Source organism: Vitis vinifera, chromosome 5, assembly GCF_030704535.1.
Source record: "Vitis vinifera cultivar Pinot Noir 40024 chromosome 5, ASM3070453v1".
Classification (NCBI taxonomy): Eukaryota; Viridiplantae; Streptophyta; class Magnoliopsida; order Vitales; family Vitaceae; genus Vitis; species Vitis vinifera.
This window is the reverse complement of record NC_081809.1, coordinates 20,433,027-20,456,600: the sequence shown is the minus strand read 5'-3', so window position 1 is coordinate 20,456,600 and position 23,574 is coordinate 20,433,027. Positions and strand designations below refer to the sequence as shown.

General features: G+C 41.0%; 1 protein-coding gene across 1 annotated transcript; it reads right to left on the bottom strand.

Annotated features, from left to right (window-relative positions):
- Positions 1-8,934: 8,934 nt before the first annotated feature.
- Positions 8,935-23,420, bottom strand: LOC104879410 (uncharacterized). The gene is made up of 2 exons (XM_010652146.1): positions 23,067-23,420; positions 8,935-9,174 (listed from the first exon to the last, which is right to left on the bottom strand). Exons 1-2 carry the CDS (start codon positions 23,418-23,420, stop codon positions 8,935-8,937), a joined length of 594 nt encoding a protein of 197 aa, XP_010650448.1.
- Positions 23,421-23,574: the final 154 nt, after the last annotated feature.

Genomic DNA, 23,574 nt, shown 5'->3' with positions numbered 1-23,574 from the left:
GACCGCATGCATCCACCTCGTATGAGTGCACCGTCATGTATAGTGCCACCTACAGAGCAGCTAGTGATCCGATCACATATTGTGCCACTTCTACCTACTTTCCACGAGATGGAAAGTGAGAATCCCTACGCGCATATCAAGGAATTTGAGGAGGTTTGTAATACTTTCCAAGAAAGAGGAGCTTCAATCGACTTGATGAGACTCAAGCTATTTCCTTTCACCTTAAAGGATAAGGCCAAGATTTGGCTTAATTCTTTGAGGCCAAGGAGTATCCGAACTTGGACTAATTTGCAAGCTGAATTTCTCAAGAAAATTTTCTCGACTCATAGGACCAATGGCTTGAAAAGACAAATTTCAAACTTCTCAGCTAAAGAGAATGAGAAATTCTATGAGTGTTGGGAGAGATACATGAAAGCTATCAATGCTTGTCCTTACCATGACTTTGATACATGGCTATTGGTGAGCTATTTTTACGACAATATGTCTTCCTCAATAAAACAACTCTTAGAAACGATGTGCGGAGGAGATTTCATGAGTAAGAATCCGGAGAAAGCCATGGATTTCTTAAGTTATGTGGCTGAAGTTTCAAGAGGATGGGATGAGCCGAATGCCAAAGAAGTGGGAAGAATGAAGTCTCAACCTAATGCTCCTAATGCTAAGGCTGGGATGTATACTTTGAACGAAGACATCGATATGAAAGCAAAAGTTGTAGCTATGGCAAGAAGATTGGAGGAGTTAGAAATGAAGAAGAAGTGTCCATTTCTGAAACACCAATGCAAGCTATGCCGTGTTCCATTTGTCAATCTTTTGAGCACTTGGTGGAGAAGTGTCCTACGATTCTAGCTGTGAGAGAAATGTTTGGGGATCAAGCAAATGTTATTGGACAATTTAAGCCCAATAACAATGCTTCATATGGCAACACCTACAATTCAAATTGAAGGAACCATCTGAATTTCTCTCAGAGGCCAAGGGCACCTCAGTACACGCAACTTGGCCAAGCACCTCTGCAAGCCTCGAATCTTGAACAAGCCATTGTGAATCTTAGCAAGGTCATGGGAGACTTTGATGGAGACCAGAAATCCATCAATGCTCAGCTCAGTCAAAGAATTGACAGTGTAGAGAGTACATTGAACAAAAAGATGGATGGAATGCAAAATGATCTATCTCAGAAGATAGATAATCTCTAGTACTCAATCTCAAGGCTCACCAACCTCAACATAGTGCAAGAGAAAGGAAAGTTTCCTTCTCAACCTCATCAGAATCCTAAGGGTATCCATGAAGTGGAGGCTCAGGAGGGAGAATCTTCACAGGTGAGGGAAGTCAAAGCAGTGATCACTTTAAAGAGTGATAAAAAGGTTGATATGCCTACATCCAAGCCAGAGCATGAACCAGAGATCAAAGTAGAGAAAGAGAAAATGGAGGAAATCAAAGGAAAGAGAAAAGGGAACAGTGCAAAGAATGAGGACCTTGAATCTACTGTGAATGAAGAACCGGAGATGACCATCAACCAGGAAGATATGATGAAGAAACACACGCCTCCACCTTTCCCCCAAGCTTTGCATGGCAAAAAGGGAATCAATAATGCATTAGAAATTCTTGAAGTGTTGAGGCAAGTGAAAGTTAACATCCCTTTGATAGAGATGATTAAACAAGTTTCGACTTATGAAAAATTCCTGAAGCACTTATGCACTATAAAAAGAGGGTTGAATGTGAATAAGAAAGCCTTCTTGACTGAGCAAGTAAGTGTCATTATACAGTGGAAGTCTCTAGTGAAATACAAAGATCTGAGTTGTCCTACCATCTTAGTGATGATTGGAGGGACGTGTTTGGAGAAAGCTTTGTTGGACTTGGGGGCAAATGTGAATTTGCTACCCTACTCTGTCTACAAGCAATTGGGACTTGGAGAGTTGAAGCCAACATCAATCACCCTATCTCTAGTAGATAGATCTGTGAAGATTCCAAGAGGCATGATTGAAGATGTCCTAGTTCAAGTTGACAAATTCTACTACCTAGTGGATTTTGTTGTTCTTGATATGGACCCGGTTGCCAAAGGAACAAACTATGTTCCTATCATACTTGGAAGACCATTCCTAGCTACATCAAATGCTATCATCAATTGTAGGAATGGAGTCATGTAACTTACGTTTGGCAACATGATGTTAGAGCTCAACATCTTCTATTTGTGCAAGAAACAATTCTATTCGAAAGAAGAAGAAGGACCAGAAGAGGTGTGCATGATTGACAACTTAGTAGAGGAGCATTGTGATCAGAAAATGCTCGAAGATTTGAACGAGAATCTTGGGAATTTTGATGAAGGGTTACCTGAACCCTCAGATTTGCTTGCTACTCTGCCCCCTTGGAAGAGGAAGGAAGAAATTTTGCCTTTATTCAATGGGGATGAGATACAAGAAGCTGTTAAGGAGGAGCCCCCAAAGCTTATTCTGAAGCCATTACCCACGGAGTTGAAGTATGCATACCTGGAAGAAAACAAGCAGAGCCCTGTTGTTATTTCTTCATCTCTTACCACTCACCAGAAGAATTGTTTACTTAAAGTCCTTAGGAGATGTAAGAAGGTGATAGGGTGTCAAATTTCTGATCTGAAAGGGATCAACCCTTTAGTCTGTACCCATCATATATACATGGAAGAAGAAGCTAAGTCAGTTCGTTAACCTCAGAGAAGGTTGAACCCTCACATGCAAGAGGTGGTGCGAGCTGAAGTGCTTAAGCTACTTCAGGCTGGTATTATCTACCCCATATCAGATAGCCCATGGGCGAGTCCTACGCAAGCCATGCCAAAGAAATTAGGGATCATAATGGTACAAAATGATAAGGGTGAAGAAGTTTCTACATGCCTCACTTCAGGTTAGAGGGTGTGTATTGATTATCTAAAGTTGAATGTTGTAACAAGGAATGACCACTTTTGATTGCCGTTTATAGATCAAGTGCTTGAGAGGGTCTCTGGCCATCCATTCTACTGTTTTTTGGATGGTTACTCTAGGTATTTTCAAATAGAAATTGATGTTGAAGACCAGGAGAAGACCACTTTCACATGTTCATTCGAAACCTACACATACAGAAGAATGCCTTTCGGCTTATGCAATGCACTCACAACATTCAAAAGATGCATGTTAAGCATTTTCAGTGCTATGGTGGAGCGTATTATGGAAGTCTTTATGGATGATATCACTATATATGGAAGTGTGTTTGACGAATGCTTAGTCAACTTGGAAGTTGTTCTGAACCGATGCATTGAGAAAGACTTGGTGCTTAACTGGGAGAAATGCCATTTCATTGTACACCAAGGGATTGTCCTTGGGCATATTATCTCAAAGCAAGGCATTGAAGTGGACAAAGCAAAGGTTGAACTTATTGTCAAGTTGCCATCGCCAACAACTGTCAAAGGAGTAAGGCAATTCCTTGGCCATGCTGGGTTCTATCGGAGGTTTATCAAAGATTTCTCTAAACTTGCAAGACCTCTTTGTGAACTATTGGTAAATGATGCCAAATTCATACGGGATGATCGATGTCAACGGAGTTTTGAAGACCTGAAGTTATTTCTGACGACCGCTCCAATAGTGAGAGCTTCCAACTGGCAATTGCCCTTTGAAGTATTGTGCGATGCCAGTGACTTTGCTATAGGAGTTGTTCTTGGGCAAAGAGAAGATGGAAAGCCTTATGTGATCTACTATGCAAGAAAAACGTTGAATGAAGCGCAAAGAAACTACACAACCATAGAGAAAGAATTGTTGGTTGTAGTTTTTGCCTTGGACAAATTTCGCGCTTACTTGGTGGGGCATTGTAGTTTTCACTTATCACTCGACCTTGAAATATATGTTGACTAAGTAGGATGCAAAAGAAAGGCTGATTAGATGGATTCTCTTACTTTAAGAGTTCAATCTTCATATCAAAGACAAGAAAGGAGTGGAGAATGTGGTAGCCAACCATCTGTCAAGGCTAGCCATTGCACATAATTCCCATAGTTTGCCCATTAATGATGATTTTCCAGAGGAGTCACTCATGTTGATGGAAGTCACAATTTGGTATGCTCATATTGCTAACTATTTAGTTACTGGAGAAGTTCCAAGTGAGTGGAAAGCATAAGATAAGAAGCACTTCTTTGAAAAAATTCATGCCTACTATTGGGAAGACCCATTTCTATTCAAATATTGTGCTGATCAAATAATACGGAAGTGCGCCCCTAAACAAGAACAACAGGGGATCCTTAGTCATTGCCACAAAAGCGCATGTGGAGGCCACTTTGCTTCTCAAAAGACATCTATGAAGGTATTGCAATCGGGTTTCTACTGACCATCACTTTTCAAAGATGCCCACACCATGTGCAAGAGCTATGATAGATGCCAGAGGCTTGGGAAGTTAACACGCAGGAACATGATGCCATTGAACCCCATTTTAATAGTTGATCTTTTTGATGTCTAGAGCATTGACTTTATGAGACCTTTTCTTATGTCCTTTGGTTACTCTTACATCTTGGTGGGAGTAGATTATATTTTTAAATGGGTTGAAGCGATCCTGTGCAAACGCAATGATCACAGAGTTGTTCTCAAATTTCTCAAAGAGAACATCTTCTCTAGATTTGGAGTACCCAAGGCCAGTGGGATCAAATCTTGGTTGCTAAATACACACTGGTTTGGGAGATAACCATTCTTTATGTTATTATCCCCAACGCGAGGAAAAGATTCGGAATCTCCCCCTTTTGTCTAAGGAACCTGAACCTAATGACCTAAAACTCCAAGAAACCTTTTCTTTGTAATTAATCTCAGTTACTATTTTTGGTTAACTTAAAACCAACCTTTTTCAACCAAAATTATGTTTTCTTTTAAAGTTAACTCATAAAAGAAAAAGCACCATTTCAGTACTTTAACTAATATCACTTGTAATATGAAAACCCATCCCTGTGGACGATCCTAGAACCACTATACTGATTCATGCCCAGTCGGGTGTTTTAATAAAAAATATTTATAAATCCTATGACCTCATACTAGCGTAGCAAAGCTACTATAGTATAGCAGCTCTAGGGTCGAACTCTGGGATGGGTTTTCATTCTACCAGTGATATACTCGAGATTAGAAATTGAATCTGATGATTTCCTTTGTTAAAAACTTAAAGTTTAAAAGAAAATAAAATTTGTTTTGAAAGTGGTGTTTGAAACTAAACTAATATAGAACTAGGTAAAAATGGAAGAAAGAAAGTCTCCCAGAGCTAAGGGTTGCTAGGATCAAGTTCAGAATGCAAAGTGGAAATTCCGGATTCTTCTTCTCGTATTGGGGACAATAACATAAAGGATGGTTGTTTCCCGAACCGGTATAGGTTTAACAATGAAGATTTAATCCATAAAAAGTCAATAGAAATGGTAGTCAGATTCCATTAATGGCTTTAGACACTATGGGTCTTCGCCTTGAGCCACTTTCCAATGGCTCGTACATGATAACTAATTGTCTGATGTGGATCTAGCAATAAGTATCCACAGAGACCTAAAGCTTATCATGTATTGGCCATTCAAAGTGATTCTAAGGGATTTAAAGCAAAACTTTATATTTAAAAGCCATTTATGAACTCCAAATACCTGTATTTAATGCACGAGAGTTTTCCACTTTAGCATCTGGACTTTTCACCTAGCTTCCTTCACTTCAAGAAACCAAAAGTTTAGCCTCTCATCCTTTGGGAAAACATCCTCAGAGGTTGTTTGGCTTCCAAGAAAAGGAAAATAGTAGAGAGAAAAGGAAAGCAAAGAGAGCCCTGTATTTTACTAAGTGTAAAACATAACACATTAGTCGTCGTCTCGAGAGATGATTTCCACCCCTCTTATAGTCTTTACAAAAGCAAAGTCTGTGATTGGCTAATTACAGGGATAAGAAAGGAATTTACATCAAAACAAGCAAAAGAAAAGATCTAATGTGGAGTCGGCAGAACAGAGGAGATTTTGCACCAAAGACACATGGGCTGGTGCGAAATTCGCACATGCTTGGTTGGTTGTGCGAAATTCGCACATGCATGGTGTGTTGTGCGAAATTCGTACATGCATGGTGCAGTTGTCTTCCAAAGGTCATATCTTCCTCATTTCAGCTCCAAATCGTACACAGTTTGAAGTGCTGGATTTTTGACTTACTGAGCTTTGAAATGATATATAGTATGTAGAAAATGGACTTCGGGAAGTGCTCCAAAAGTGCAAAGGAAGACTGAAGCTGCTGTCCTCTGTTTTCTTCACTCTGTTTTCCTCTTTGCTTTTCTCCTTTACTTGGTTTGTCTTAATGAACCAAAGAGCTGTCAAAACACTAAAACTAGCCACAAATATGATTAGAAGTCATTGCTAGGTCCTTAACATGCCAATTGGAATAAAAATGGAGAACTACTACACAAAAGTGCTTAAAACATAATGAATTAAAGGCGCAAAATAGCATTTTTTGGGTAGTAATCACTCCCCCCAACTGACACATTGCTAGTCCCTGAGCAATGAAGGAGAGAAAAAGAAAGAAAGAAAAATAGATAATATAATAATTTACAAAATCATGCTGATCACTCCAAAAAATAATCAAGTGGCATGATCGGATCAAACTCTCACATGGTAAGTCAAGGATATAAAACTCAATCATCAACAAGAGTCATCAAATAACTTACCTATCACAACATACAAAGAGTGGGCATTATGCAAATTTGAGTATCAAAATAATTTATACTCCCAAAGGACCAACTCTTAATTTTCCACAAAAATCTAAGTGTCAAACTATATTCTCCCCCCAACTAAGGTTTTTCTCTAACTTTAGCAACATTAACCCCCATATAAAAGGCTAAGAACGCACCTTTTTTTTTTTTTTGAACTCCACCCATCCACCCATGTAACGAGCAGTGAGGTCGGTGACTCCCAACCAATAAAGGCTTAGGGCACCAGGCTTCAAAGATTTTCACCATATGCCCCTCGGACCTTGCTCGGGTTTCAAAGCAAGTGAAGCAAAATTTTTCATAAGACACATTGGCCTTTTATAAGGTGTCCCAACACTAATAGAATGAGGTCAAAGGCACCAAGTCGAAAATTTCCTAAGTTTAGGGGGTGAGAAAGTTTTCCATCTTATAACTGGAATCTAATGTGTTCAGTGTGTGAAAAGATTAGAGTGGAAGACTTAAGATTGAAATCGAAAGGAGCTTCAACAATTTATCAACTTTAATAAGCATAATACAAACTTTGAGAATATGGCAACAAAATAAGAATTTAATTTCTCCCATTTATTTTTGAGAATTTATCTTTGAGAAAACAAAAAGAGTTTGCAAAAAAAATTGTGAGCAAAATAACTTAACAAAAAATTCAACAAATTACCTCCTCAACTCTCCCCCTAACTAGGATGAACATTGTCCCCAATGTTCCAAAAGCAAGTGATAATAAAAGGGAGGAAGTGATACCTCCTGATAGTAAGGGACTCTGAATGAACAGGAGAAACCACATGTTGCAAAAGAAAAAGAAATGATAAGAGTGATGAGTAGAGGAAATAAAAAGGAACAGATAATATACACAAAAAATGAAGATATCTATATAAACTAAGAGAGTACAGTATACAATATAAACATGGAATACATCCAATGCCAGTATATCACATCCAAAATATATATGACAGCCAAAAACATAGAATATAGATACAAAATAAAAACAAAAAAGGAAGAGGAGTGATCGTATGATCAAATAGTAGGCTCCTCTGGTGGATAGGAGGGGTCCTCCGCTGCAACTGTGGAAGGTACCGCTACAGGTGTAGCATCATCAGTTGGAGCAAAATCATCAGCTGGAGCAAAAGGCTCTGAGGGCACAGGAGCAACAGGTGGAGCTGGTGGCAAAAGACTGAGGTGCTGTTGAATCTCACGGAGAATGAGAGTTTGCTGGTCCTGTCGAAGCTGGAAATGGTCCATCCGCTCCATAATAGTCGTCTGAGTAGTGGTCAAAGTCTGGAAAGAAGCGAGCAAGTCACAATACTCTACACCAGGGATAGTAATGGGTGACTCTGAGGTAGGAGGAACAACAGGTGGGGTGTCAGACGATGCTGCCTCTGGTACGGGCTCCGAGGGAGCTGAAGTGGGCGGAACAGATATAGATGGTAAAGACTGTGGAGGGACTTCCCTTGGCTCAAGAAGTTCTGGGGAATGCTGATGGAGCCATACCTGATTCCATTGGTCAAGAGATAAGCTCTCTCGACAATGACGGCGGTGCTCAGAATGAAGGTTTGTAGGGAAACCCATATGAGCCAGAACATGGCATAGTAGTCGAGGAAAAAGTAAAAGAATGGTGTCTGCCCTCGTAAGACGCCGCTTATGCACCTTCTCCTCAAAATGGAGGAGGACGGCCATAATCAAATGATGGGGACCAAAGTAGTAGCCCTCAGAGATACGGAATAACGCCTCTAGAATGGCCCCTCGCCTCTGCACTCTATGCTGAAGAGGAAAAAGATTGTTGCGAAGCACCACATCAACTAGGAGCATCCTAGGGGGAAGCTCCTTCCTCATAATGATCCTCTGGGAAGATGTCCCTCAAGATAGTATACAAACCATGTCCCACTCAGAAAGTGGGGCCCAGTGTCTAAATGCAGCGGGATCTGCTGGTGCATAAGGGATATGGAAAGCCTCGGCAATCTGTCTAGCCCCCAAAATACCTTGGCGTCCATGAATGGTAAAAAGGATCGAGGCTGGTACCGGGACGCCACGAGTAGTCATAGACTGGTAAAAGTCTAAAGCTACTCGAGGATAAAAGAATTGTGGCGGAGTCATAAAGGGTACAAGGTGGTACCTCTCAAGTAGGCGGTATGAATCCCCCAACTCAGGCTGTTGTCGCAAAATAGAGTGATCAAAATATGCCTCGACATGGAATGCTCTCGATCGGTAATCGGAGTTGCCCTCAATGGGCGAGCTGGCGAGGATGGGGTGCCTGGTGGGAGGGGGCTAAGACTGTGAATCTCGAGGTGCTCTGGAAGACTCTCCTGGCTCTGAAGTCTTGGCCTTCTTTGTAGGAGAACTCCTAGGTGGAATCTGAGTAGGGGCCACAGGCGTGGCAGCTGCTCTCCTCGTATGGTATCTGCGCTGAGTGGCAGAATCAGGTAAATGTGGGGGTGCATCTTGTGGGGCCCGCACAGGGGCAGCTCTTTGACTGCTCTGGGGAGCTGAGGCATAGCCTCCTCGGGTCTTAGGCATATTAGAGCAAAGAAATGAGGCTTAGAGGCTTGGGATTGGGAGGGTAGGGATGAAGAAGCTCAAAAATTCGCATAAGGGAAGGGTGGTGCGAATTTCGCACAAGAGAAGGGTGTTGTGCGAATTTCGCACAAGGGAAGGGTGTTGTGCGAATTTCGCACAAGGAAAGGGTGTTGTGCGAATTTCGCACAATGCACTATTCACCCGTGCAAATGCGAAATTGTGGTGCTTTCAAATGGCAACAATTCTTGGTTTTTGAGGGCGGGAAATGTTGGCTGAGGTAGGAAAAGAGTTTTTCATGGTGGCTAAGCTTGGAAGTGGGAGCTTCACAAGAAGAGAATGAGGGATTTTGAAGTTCCCATAGCCGGCGGCAATGGGTTTCTTATGAAGAAACCGTGGCTTTGAAATCTATGCTTGAGGTTTTGATTTTGAAAAATCAAGGTTGGGTTGGGTTTAGGGATGAATTTGGAGTGTTGAGTGAAGAAATGAAGGGTTTTTTATGGTGGAAGGAGGAGAAAAAGCTGAAATTGGAAGGTGCAGACTGTTGTGAATAGTGTTGGCCGCGGCTATGGAATGAAGCTCTTGATATGGGCTGCCATGGTGGGGTTGAGGATGGGGGATGATGAAGGAGAGGACCTTGTGGATGGAAAGGGGTGATCGGAAGAGAGGTGTTGAGAGAATTGAAGAATAACAAGCTTAGAATTGAAGAAGAGAAAATGGCTTTTAAAGAGAAATGCGAATTTCGCACAAGGAATAGTGAAATGCAAAATTTTCGCATTCCAATGGTTCTCCAAGACAGAGAGCATGTTTTTTTTTAAATAGTCATAAAGACAATTTCGCACAAGGTTTGCATTCTTGTGCCTTTTCGCACTGAGATTTTGGGTAGGGACCGAGAGCATGCTTTTGAAAATTGGTCACAAAAGCGAATTCGCACAAGGGGGATGTGTTGTGCGAATTTCGCACCAGATGATTGGGTGGTGCGAATTTTGCTGTGTCTTGGCTTTTCTCCCCTGTTTTTCCTTGTTTTCATTCTTCAAGCTTTCCCACGTAGCAGGCATGTATCTCCAGAAGTCCCTCGTGATAGAATGTGAACCATGTTCCTCTGAGATGTGGAGGTCTACTGCCTGAACTGCTCTAGATCCTCTGTTTTTGGATTCCCCTGCGCTGATCATCAAAAAACCTAAGTTAAATCAAACCAAAATAAAATAAAAGCAAGAAATCAAAATAAAAACAAGTTTAAAAATAAGAGAAAAAGATATGGACTAGCTAGTATTTAGAAAGACTAAGTCCATCAAAAAAAAAATTTGATCCGGATTCAGCTTGCTCGGATCCCATATGAAGTTTGCATTTAAATCAACAGGAAGTGGCTTCAAAACTAGCTTTGGAGGGTCCTCCCTAGTTGCTCCTTGTGAGTCCTCCTTATTGAACAGTGGTAAGATCTCTTCCCGTCTCCTCCAAGGAGACATGATGGCTAACACATCAGAGGGTTCAAGTAACCCTTCTTCAAGAACTCCAAGGCTTTCGTTCAAGATCTCTTCTAAATTCTTGTCACAATGCTCTTCAACCGAGGTGTTGATCAAGCACACCTCCTCCAATCCTTCCTCCTCTTCTAGGTGAAGATGCCTCTTGCATAGGTGGAATATGTTTAATTCCAAGGTCATATTTCCAAATGTGAGCTGCATCACCCCATTCTTACAATTAATGATGGCATTGGAGGTAGCTAGGAAAGGTCTCCCAAGGATGATTGGCACATAATTTGCTTCCTTAACAGTGGGATCAGTATCAAGCACAACAAAATCCACAGGATAGTAGAATTTGTCCACTTGAACTAGAACATCCTCTATCATCCCCCTTAGGATTTTTACCGACCTATCAGCTAAGGAGAGAGTGATGGTTGTGGGCTTCAATCCTCCAAGTCCCAGTTGCTTATACATAGAGTATGGGAGCAAATTCACACTTGCCCTCAAGTCTAGTAAAGCCTTCTCCACATGTGTCCCTCTAATGTTGACTGAAATGGTGGGACATCCCGGATCTTTGTACTTAACTGGAGACTTACTCTGAATGATGGCACTTACTTGCTCAGTGAGGAATGCCTTCTTTGTCACATGCAACCCTCTCTTGACCGTGCACAAGTCCTTTAAAAATTTTGCATATGTGGAGACTTGCTTGATCATATCAAGTAAGGGTATATTCACCTTCACTTGTCTCAAAACTTCAAGAATTTCTGATGAATTCTTGATTCCCTTCTTTCCATGTAAAGCTTGAGGAAAAGGGGGAGGCATATGTTTCTTCATCATATCCTCTTTAATCACTATCCTTGGCTCTTCTTCAATGCTTGATTTGGATGCACTTTTCTTCCCACTCTTCTCTTCTTGGTTATTGGTCTCTTTAACCAAGGTTCTCTTTGACATGAGTTCTTTATCTTGCCTCATCTTAGGCAAAGGTTGATCAACCTCCTTCCCACTCCTCAAGGTGATCACAGCTTTGACCTCCCTCAACTTTGAAGACTCCCCATCTTGGGTTTCAACTTCATGAACACCCTTGGGATTTTAGCTTGGTTGAGAGGGAAACTTTCCTTTCTCATTCACTGTGTTGAGGTTGGTAAGCCTAGAGATGGAGTATTGAATATTATCTATCTTCTGAGATAGATCATTTTGCATCCCATCCATTCTCTTAATTTGAGAACTCTCAACATTTTCAATCTTTTGGTGCAATTGGGAGTTGATTGCCTTTTGTTCACTCATAAAGTCACTCATGACTTTACTTAGGTTCACAATGGCTTGTTCCATTGAAGAGGTTTGTTGAGGTGCTTGGGTTTGGGCTTGTGGTTGGTATGGAGGTGGCCTCGGTTTCCAAGAAAAATTTGGATGGTTTCTCCAACTTGAATTATAGGTGTTTCCATAAGGTGCATTGTTGTTGGGCCTAAATTGCCCCACAACATTGGCTTGATCACCTAACATCTCCCTCACAGCTGGGATGGTTGGGCACTCATCTACCACATGATCACATGATTGGCAAAGGGTGCATGGCATGACATAGGCTTGTGTCTCGGAAATGGCTTGGACTTCATGCATTTTTTTCAACTCAAGTTCTTCCAACCTCCTTGCCATTGTTGCCACCATAGCTTTCATGTCCATGTTCTCACTTAACATGTACATTCCACCCTTTGGATTTACAGGAGCTTTCATCCTTCCCATTTCTCTTGAGTTGGGCTCATCCCATCCTCTTGATACCTCAGACACATAACTTAAAAAGTCCATGGCTTCTTCCTGATTCTTACTCATAAAATCTCCCCCACACATGGTTTCAAGAATTTGCTTCATGGAGGAAGACATCCCATCATAAAAATAGCTCACCAAGAGCCATGTATCAAATCCATGATGAGGACAAGCATTGATGGCCTCCATATACCTTTCCCAACATTCATAGAACTTCTCATTTTCTTTGGCAAAAAAGTTTGAGATTTGTCTCTTCAACCCATTGGTCCTATGGGTGGGGAAAATTTTCTTCAAAAATTCGGCCTGAAGATCAACCCAATTCCTTATGCTCCTTGGCCTTAAAGAATTAAGCCATATTTTTGCCTTGTCCTTCAAAGTAAAAGGGAATAGCTTGACTCTCATCAAGTCTATTGAAGCTTCTCCCTCTCTAAAAGTATTGCACACCTCCTCAAACTCCTTGATGTGGGCATATGGATTCTCACTCTTCATTCCATGGAAATTTGGTAGGAGGGGCACAATATGGGGCCTTATAATCAGCTGCTCAAGATGAGGTACGATGCATGAGGATGCACTCATCCTTGGTGGGTGCATTCTATCCCTCAAGGATAGATATGCATTTGGATTACCCCCTTGACCGTGTGAAGAATTCTGATCCTCTGGTGGAGGGTCCATGATGTTTTCACAGATATCCAACTCTGTGTCTTGAGAATTCTCTATCCTTACTAGTCTTCCCTCTTAGTCCCGAATCCAATAGGGCATGCACAAGTTACTACTTACCTGAAACAAAACAAAGACAACAAAAACAAAAGAAAGCTAGAAGAAAGTTAAGGTTAGAAAGAAAATGAAAATAAACTTAACAAAAGGAATTCTACAATTAAAAGAAAGGAAATGAAGTTAGTGAAAAAAAAGGAATTCACCAAACTTGTGATGAAGATCACAAGTACTCTGAAAAGGTCATATCACTGTAAAGTGGCACAATCCCCGGCAATGGCACCATTTTGATTCGTGCCCAATCGGGTGTTTTAATAAAAAATATTTATAAATCCTATGACCTCATACTAGCATAGCAAAGCTACTATAGTATAGCAGCTCTAGGGTTGAACTCTGGGATGGGTTTTCATTCTACCAGTGATATACTCGAGATCAGAAATTGAATCTGATGATTTCCTTTGTCAAAAACTTAAAGTTTAAAAGAAAATAAAATTTGTTTTGAAAGTGGTGTTTGAAACTAAACTAATATAGAACTAGGTAAAAATGGAAGAAAGAAAGTCTCCCGGAGCTAAGGGTTGCTAGGATCAAGTTCAGAATGCAAAGTGGAAATTTCGGATTCTTCTTCTCGTATTGGGGACAACAACATAAAGGATGGTTGTTTCCCGAACCGGTATAGGTTTAACAATGAAGATTTAATCCATAAAAAGTCAATAGAAATGGTAGTCAAGTTCCATTAATGGCTTTAGACACTATGGGTCTTCACCTTAAGCCACTTTCCAATGGCTCGTACATGAAAACTAATTGTTTGATGTGGATCTAGCAATAAGTATCCACAGAGACCTAAAGCTTATCATGTATTGGCCATTCAAAGTGATTCTAAGGGATTTAAAGCAAAACATTAGATTTAAAAGCCATTTATGAACTCCAACTACCTGTATTTAATGCACGAGAGTTTTCCACTTTAGCATCTGGACTTTTCACCTAGCTTCCTTTACTCCAAGAAACCAAAAGTTTAGTCTCTCATCCTTTGGGAAAACATCCTCAGAGGTTGTTTGGCTTCCAAGAAAAGAAAATAGTAGAGAGAAAAGGAAAGCAAAGAGAGCCCTGTGTTTTACTAAGTGTAAAACATAACACATTAGTCGTCGTCTCGAGAGATGATTTCCACCACTCTTATAGTCTTTACAAAAACAAAGCCTGTGATTGGCTAATTACAGGGATAAGAAAGGAATTTACATAAAAAAAAACAAAAGAAAAGATCTAATGTGGAGTCGGCAGAATAGAGGAGATTTCACACCAAAGACGCATGGGCTGGTGTGAAATTCGCACATGCTTGGTTGGTTGTGCGAAATTCGCACATGCATGGTGTGTTGTACGAAATTCGCACATGCATGGTGTGTTGTGCGAAATTCGCACATACATGGTGCAGTTGTCTTCCGAAGGTCATATCTTCCTCATTTCAGCTCCAAATGGTACACGGTTTAAAGCGTTGGATTCTTGACTTCCTGAGATTTGAAATGGTATATAGTATGTAGAAAATGGACTTCGGAAAGTGCTCTAAAAGTGCAAAGGAAGACTGCAGCTGCTGTCCTCTATTTTCTTCACTCTGTTTTCCTCTTTGCTTTTCCCCATTACTTGACTTGTCTTAATGAACCAAAGAGCTGTCAAAACACTAAAACTAGCCACAAATATGATTAGAAGTCATTGCTAGGTCCTTAACATGACAATTGGAATAAAAATGGAGAACTACTACACAAAAGTGCTTAAAACATAATGAATTAAAGGCGCAAAATAACACTTTTTGGGTAGTAATCATATACTATGCTAGCTATGCTACCCTAGTGTATGGTGAATTAGCTTTATAAATTTTGTTGATAACTCCTGTCTAAGGACTGAATTAAATAGTACACCAATTGGGGACAAATCACAAGACCTTGGAAGGGTCTTGCTATCCAATGCTTCTAAGTGATAAGCGTCGTTAGGCCCGACACATGTTACTCAGTAGGGTCATTCTCAGTTAGGGCCAAGTTTGCCATCTCTCGACTCTTTTGCATTTTTAAAAACATACTAGAGTATGAGATACCTAAGATGAAACTTTCAACTCTGAACCCTTTTGTTGTATTGCGCCATGACCCGCTGGTGGTAAACGGGCATCTGTATGGTCACCTCATCCCACCTTTTGTTGGCTAGGTCCAAAGAAAGCTCGATTGAGGCTAAATGGGAATCTGCATTTACTAAAGTTGTATGTTCTATGGGTAAACCAATTTCGGTTGGAATGACGGCCTCCATTCCAAAGGCTATAGAAAATGATGATTCTCCAGTTGGCCTCTTTTGAGTTGTCCGATTGGCCCATAAGACACCCAAGAGCTCTTCGACTCACTTTTCTTTGGCCTTCTCCAACCTTTTTTTCAGACAGTCTAATATGGTCTTGTTAGTGGCTTCAGTTTGGCCGTTGTTTTGAGATAAGCATGATGTAGAGTAGAAGTTCTTGATTTTGAGGTCAGTGCAAAACTGGCAGAAAATACGATTGTTGAATTGGATGTCATTACCAAATACTAGTGCTGAGGGGATGTTGAATCAGCAAACAATTGTTCGCCACACAAAATTTCATACTTTAGTGTCCTTGATGGTAGCATAAGTCTCCACTTTGACCCACTTTGAGAAGTAATCTGTGGCTACCAGGAGAAAATGTTTTTGAGCAAGCATCGTAGGTGGTAGTCCAACAATGTCAGGTCCCCATTGTGCGAACAGCCAGTGGCTCACAATAGGTGTAAGTTGTTCGGTCAGGAGATGATATACCAATACATAACATTGGCACTTGTCTTATTTTTTTTGTGGATGGTTGGCCAATAGTACCTCTTGGATAATATCTTATGAGCTAAAGATTGTCCCCCGTTGTGGTTACCACACTATCTTTCATGGATTTCGACAAGTAGGTGTTTAGTTTGATCATTCTATACACAATTAAGATATGGGTTATCATAAGAACACCTATACAAGTGGTCATTGATTAGGCATAAGCATGTGGCGTTTACCCAAAGCCTCTGGGTTTTTTTTTTCATATTTCGGGAGCGTGTCATCTTTTAGGTACTCGACGTACGAGTTCAACTAGGAATTGGCGGGGGTGTCGAGTGTATTAATTGTTCCTCCATCTCCATAAAAGAAGATTCTTCTAAAAACTCGATCGGGAATGCCTAACTCTACTTACTCGAAAAGGAAGAACCCAGGTTGGCGAGGGCATCAACCTAAACATTTTTCCTCTCTAGGAACCAATGTGAAGCCTACAAAATAGAATCAAGAGGTTTTCCTCTTTACAACGTCTAAGTATTTGGCCATTCTTTCATTGTGTGCTTCATAGTGTCATTCTGCTTGGTTGACAACAAGTTGGGAGTCACTACAAACATCAAATTTTCTTACCTGTAGTTGGCTGGCCATTCTTAGCCCTATGAGTATTGCTTCGTATTCGACCTCGTCGATGGATGCCAGGAAACTCAAGTTGATGGATTATTCTAGTTCATCTCCAATGGGGGACTTGAGGACAACTCTAACTTCAGTTCCTTTTGTTTTCGAAAAACCATCTACGTAAATAATCCATGTCTCACTATTCTTGTTGCTCTCGGTTTCCAGGCTCTCATATCCTAAAAGTTCGACGATGAAATTTGTTAATACTTAGTCTTTGAGGCTTTGTCGTGGCCTATACTTGATCCCGAAATCACCCAACTTGATAGCCCACTTAACCAGCTGATCGGAGAGACCCGACTTGTGCAACACGACCCACATAAGCTGGTCTATAAGGACAACATGGCGTGCGCTTAGAAATATGGCTTGAGCTTCTTAGCCACAGTGTGCCATGCTAGGGCCACCTTTTCAAGCTTAAAGTATCAAGTTTTTGCATCAAGGAGAGTTTTGTTGACAAAGTATACCAGTTGTTGGGTGTCTTATTCATCTGAACAAACTAAGGCAGAACTTACCACCACACTTATAGCCGCTAAGCATACATACAATTTTTTGTCTTCGCATGGCAAACTAAGAACGGGAAAATAGCCAAATAGCTTTTGATGGCAATGAAGGCCTAATTACATTGCTCATCCCACTCGAACTTCTTTTTCTTCCTGAGCACTTCAAAGAAATGTTGCAACTTGTCGGCCATTTATTTTCTAGTTAGCCGTTGGACCTATTTGACCATTGTGGGAGGGCCATTTCTTATAGGGCTTTGATTTGCTGTCGGCTAGCTTTTATCCCACACTTCGTCACCAAGTAACCAAGAAATATGCTCACCTGCACTCCAAATGCACAATTTTCGGGATTCAATGTCATGTCATATATGCGAAGTAGAGCAAAAGCCTTAGCAAGGTCTTGAAGGTAGTTATGCTTCAGCTTGCTTTTGATCAACATGTCGTCGATATAAAATTCTATGTTTTATCCTAATAAATGTTAGAATATCTTCGTCACCAATCGCTAATAGGTTGCTTCAGCATTCTTAAGGTTGAATGACATTACATCATAACATAGTAAGCCCCGACTAGTAATAAAAGTCGTCTTCTCCGCATATGGTAGGTATATTGGTATCTGATTGTACCCAAAAAAGGCGTCTAAAAAGAATAAAAGTTCATAGCCTACTGTGGCGTCAACGATTTGGTCTATCCAAGAGAGAATAAAACTGTTTTTCAGGAAAGCTTCATTAAGATCAATGAAGTCAATGCACACACGCCATTTACTATTTTTCTTCGGGACCACGGAAACGTTGGCTAGCTATTCCGGGTATTGCACCTCTTGGATAAATCCGACTTCGAGCAATTGGTTTATTTCTTCCACAATGATCTTATGTTATTCTTCATAAAATTTATGCAATTTTTATCTAATCGAGCACCATCTTCCCTTCACATTCAAGTGGTGGCAAGCTATTGAGAGGTGAATCCCCTCTAAGTTGGAGTGTTTCCATGCTAAGACATTTGCATTTTGCCTTAGCAGCTAAGTGAACCTATTCTTTTCCTCTTCCAACAATATTTTCTCCAAAAACACTTTATAGAGGACTCATCAAATAGATTGATGGCAATTAGCAGCTCAGTGGCCGAGGACTCCCGTTTGTTCGATTTCAAGCTGGAATCTTTTGGTAGTTCCTATTTTTTTTCCCCCTTGAGCCCCTTTCTCCTTTGCCTATACTAGGGATCATAAACATCATCATCTGATAGTATCGCCGTGATGTCGTCTAATCTTTGTAAATGTCTATTTGACCTTCATGATGTGGATTCAAGGCCTATCGAGGATTGCGTTGTATAGAGAAGGGACGGAGATGGGAAACATGATGTCATTGAGAGAAAATGTGGTTGAGTTGTTGAAGCTCAACAAAGCCCTCCCTGGACTTTCCAACACATGCATCGAAAGGTTTATTTGCTTGTAGGTAGATATATGTATGAGGTCCACAAAACTTCCTTGGTCGATCACTATACGACACACATCGTATTCGACAATGTTTAGTGTTAGGATGAAGGCATTTTCATGTGGCTGAGCGACATAGAGTAGGTCAACTTTGGAAAATACAATGGTTTTATCCATTGGAACTAGGCTTCCGATGACAAATATGACTCCCACATTGCAAATATGGGTCACACGTTTTGCATCTTTTATCAACGTCTTGGCATGTCATTTGCTTTTTCATTGACTACCCATTGGTCCCTCGTGTATGACATGGATCACTTGTCTGGCTTCGACGCCAATTCTAAAGGCAAAAGTAGCTTGGCAAGCGAGGGAAGGTTCTATTCGATTATGGAGTGATTCGATGCCCAGCCGGGTCTTTTAATAAAAAACATTTATAAAACCTATGACCTTATACTGGCGTAGCAAAGCTACTATAGTATAGCAGTTCTAGGGTCGAACTCAGGGATGGGTTTTCACTCTATCAGTGACAGACTCTAAATTAGAAATTGATTCTGATGATTTCCTTTAGCACAAACTCGAAATTTAAAAGAAAATAAAATTGTTTTGAAAGTGGTGATTTAAACTAAACTCACATAGAACTAAGTAAAAAGTGGAAGAAAGAAAGTCTCCCGGAGCTAAAGGTTGCTAGGTTCAAGTTCCAGATGCAAAGTGGAAAATTCCGGATTTTTCTCCTCGCATTGGGGATTTAACCTATAGTTATTTCCCGAACCGGTATAGGTTTGACAATGAAGTTTTAATCCATAAAAAGTCACTAGAGATGGTGGTCAAGGTCCATAAATGGCTTAAGACACTATGGGCTATCACCTTGAATCACTTTCCAATGGCTCGTACATGATAACTAATGGACTGATATGGATCTAGCAATAAGCATCCACAGAGACCTTAAGCTTACCATGTATTGGCCAGTCAAAGTGATTCGAAGGGATTTAAGGCAAAACCTTGGCTTTAAAAAACCATTTATGGACTCCAACTACCTGAATTTAATGCACGAAAACTTTCCATGTTTTAATCTGGACTTTTCACCTAGCTTCCTTTACTCCAAGAAACTAAATGTTTAGCCTCTCATCCTCTGGGAAAACATCCTCAGAGGGTGTTTAGCTTGCAAGAAAATAGAAAATAGAAGAGAGAAAAAGAAAGCAAAAGAGATCTCTGTATTTCACTAAGTATCAAATTTACATCAGTTGGTCTCCTGGAGAAAGCTCCCCGAAAGATCCATTTTCAGTGATTACAAGAGAATTTATATAGGAAGGTAATTTTACCCTTCCTTGGATACTTCCTAGCTAAGGAATTACATGAGTGGTTGAATACAAGGAGAAAATGGAAATTTAGACACAAAAATATCAGAAGAAAAAGAGTCGGCAAAAATATCCAATTTTCGCACGCTGGAGTTCCAATTTCGCACTTTGATTTGAGGTGTGCGAAATTTTCGCACAGTGGACTGAGGAATTCGCACCTTGATTTCCATCGTGCGAAATTGTCCCTCAGCTTGATGCAGTTGTCTTCCGAAGGCCATATCTTTCTCATTTCAGCTCCAAATTGTACATGGTTTGAACTGTTGGATTCTTGACTTTCTGAGCTTTGAAATGGTATATAGAATGTAAAAAATGGACTTCGGGAAGTGCTCCAAAAGTGCAATGAAAGACTGCAGCTGTGTCCCCTGTTTTCCTCTTCTCCATTGTTTCTTCCTTGTATACTTTGAACGACTAAGGCAAAGGATTATGAGGCTCCATAGCTTGATTTCTTCATAAATTTAAGCTTTCAAAAGCTTTTCCATGAACTATAAATAGCTCTCCCTCATTCTTAAATTGCTTTGGTGAGCATAAAGCTATCAAAAAGCACCAAAACTTAACACAATTGTTAGAAACGATTGCAAGGGTTCCTAACATGTTAATTGGGTTAAAAGGTAATAATTACTACTCAAGGGTGTTTAAAAGAGCTAATTACAAGCTACAAAATAGCATGTTTTGAGTAGTAATCACTCCCCCCAACCGACATATTGCTAGTCCCTTAGCAATTAAGGAGAGAAAAACTAAGCAAACGTAATAATATACATAAAAGAGGTCATGCAATTCATTCCAAAAAATAATTGAGAGGCATGACTGATATCCAAACACATCTCACCTGGTGAACTAAAGATATGAAGATTCAAAATGCAATAGGAGTTGTCAAAGCTTAAAACTTAAACAAAAAGTACAAAGAGTGGAGATTATGCAATTAAGTATCAAAAGAATCTCTACTCTCAAGGTTCCAAATCAAACTCTTCCATAATAAGCTAAGTGTTAATGAGATTAGCTTCCTGATATAGTATATACAACTATCCTCACCCTCCAACCTAAGCTTTTCTCGAACATTGGCAAAATTAATCAACTCTTAATAGGTTAGGAACGCACCTTCTTATTCACAATTCTTTTTACTCACTAATCTTAACCAATTCACCTATGTAGCAAGCAGAGGATCGATGACTCCCAACCAATCAAGGTTTAGGGCATCGGGTTTTAAAGGCTTTCGGCACCCCTTCGGATCATGCTTAGGTTTCAAGGAAAGAATAGAAGCTTATTCTTCTTTGTTTTTTTTTTTTTTTCAAAGACTCATTGGTCTTTATGAGGTGTCCCAACATTATTAAAGAGAGGTTAAGTAATGAACCAAGTCAAAATTTTCCTAAGCTTAGAAGGTGAGAAAGTTTTACATCATATATCCGGGATCTAATGTGCACAGTGTGTGTAAAGCTTGAAATGGAAGAAGAAAGTTCTAAATCAAAGAGGCTTCAATAGATTATCAACTTTGAAAGCATAAAACAAACTCTAAGACTTAAATAATTAAGTTAAAACTCGACTTATCCTATTTTATTTTTGAGAAATTATCTTTAACAACCATAGAGAATGATTCAAAAAACTTTTAAAAATTTTAAATTTTAAGCAAAAATCAACTAAAATACCAAAATAACTTAGTATTAACAACAAAACTTCCTTTCTCAACTCTCCCCCCAACCAAGTTGAACATTGTCCTCAATGTTTCAAGAGCGATTAAAAATAAAGGGAGGAAGTGGTACCTCCTGAGTGAGACAAAGTCTGAGTGTAAAGGAGGTATGGAGTACCTTAAACCACATGTTCCAAGGACAAAAGAGTAATGAGAAAAGGGAATATAATAAAAAAGGATATATATATATATATATATTATTTGTAAAAGAAATATACAATGTATGATTTCAAGTAATACTTCCAATCCCAGTTTATAACACATGCAAAAGATGGGATTTACAAGTCTAAAATAAAAAACAAGTAAAATATAAAAATATCAAATATGAGGGGTGTCATGTGATGGCTCTGCTCTGATCTCCTCCTCTAGTATGGGCTGCTCAGCTGGTAAGCTCTCCTTATCTGGCACTAGAGGCTCGGATGGTGCAGACCTATCATGCCCAAAAGATGTCTGCATACTCAAATGCTGCTGAATCTGATGAAGGATCGTGGTATGCTGGGCCTGAGTAGCAATGATCTGATCCTGGTGTGCCCAAATAGTGGCCATCTGGTGGATAATAGAATCCTGAGCAATGCTCAGTGTCCGCAATGAATGCTCTAAGCCTCTGAATTCCGTAAGAGAAACGGTGACAGTGGGCTCAGATGAAGGAGGAGGTGCTGGGGTAGCTGGCATGACTGGTGGAGCACCCGAAATGATAGGAGAAATAAGATGTATAGGCTCAGGAATATGCTATGAGGGGTGTGCTGCAGGGGCAGGAGGTGTGGTCTCTGTGAGAATCTCATCCTGCTGGGCCTGAGGCAACTGCTCATCTTGGGGTAGCTCTGGAGGTGCAGGCACAACTGGGGCTCCCTGGGGTGCAAAGTAGGCTACCAAGTGATGCCATTTGTCGAGAGAGAAGTCCTCTCGGCAATGGCGGCGCCTCTCAAGACGGGGCTGTTCAGGATAGCCCAGGTGCTCTAAAATCTGGCAGAGAAGCCTCGGAAATAGTAATGGGATGCCATCTGCCCTTTGAAGCTTCTTCTGATGGACTTTCTCTTCAAAATGAAGAAGAGAAGTCATAATCAAATGATGAGGGCTGAAGAAATAGCCCTCAGAAATCCTAAATAACGCCTCAAGTATAGCTCCTCGCCTCTGAACTTTGTGCTGAAGGGGGAAAAGGTTGGCACGCAGGAGCACATCAATAAGGAGCATCCCAGATGGAAGCTCTCTCCTAGTCAACACTGAGGCTGTAGAAGTCCCCCTGGACAAAATGCGGACCATGTCACTCTGAGAGAATGAGGACCACTCCCTGAAGTCTGCCTGAATCACAGGCTCATAAGGTATACGGAGGGCCTCAGCAATGTGACGAGCTCCAATGGCACCCTGGCGTCCATCTATGGTAAATTGGATGAGGGTAGGATTACGGAGGCCTCGAGTAGTCATAGATTGATAAAAATCTATAACTACTCTGGGATAGTAGAATTGCCTAGGAGTGAGAAGATCCTCCATGTGATACCTCTGTAGTAGTCGGAATGAATCTCTGAGCTCTGGCTGCTGTCTGAGGGCCTCTATATCAAAGTAGGTCTCGGAATGGAAGGATCGATCTCTGCAATCCAAGTTGCCCTCTATCGGTGGTCCGGCTATCATGGGACGCCTGATAACGGTCTCAGGAGTAATCCCCACAGGAATCCGAGAGTCCTCTGTAGGTGGCTCTGGCTGAGGTGCGTGGGATGGCTCTCCAGGACCCGAGAACTTGGTTCTCTTCGCTGGTGGCCGAGAAACAGAGCTCGTGGCTTGATCGGCTAGTGGCATAGGGTCCGTGGGGGGTCTCCTGGTGGGGTATCGGCGCTGAGAAGGGGCTTCCCCCTCAGATGGGGGAATGGCCGGGGCCTGAACAGGTGGCGAAGCTGCGGCTCCCATGGCGGCTCGATGTGGCCGAGGTGTCGGTGAGGATGGGGAGCCGGAAAGGCCTCCTCTGGTCTTCGCCATGGCCGAAATGGAGGTGGGTGACTGTTCGGGATTCCAGAGGCTTCTCAGCTGGTTCGTGGGGGAGTCCTTTGAGCTTCTGGACTTC

What these genes read in the sequence shown, in the direction of transcription:
- LOC104879410 (XM_010652146.1), bottom strand. Translation starts at nt 23,420, where the DNA reads ATGGGAGCCGCAGCTTCGCCACCTGTTCAGGCCCCGGCCATTCCCCCA. An exon ending in AGACCTACTTTGATATAGAG is followed by an intron (nt 9,175 to 23,066) that starts GCCCTCAGACAG and finishes AATATGCCTAAG; the next exon opens with ACCCGAGGAGGCTATGCCTC.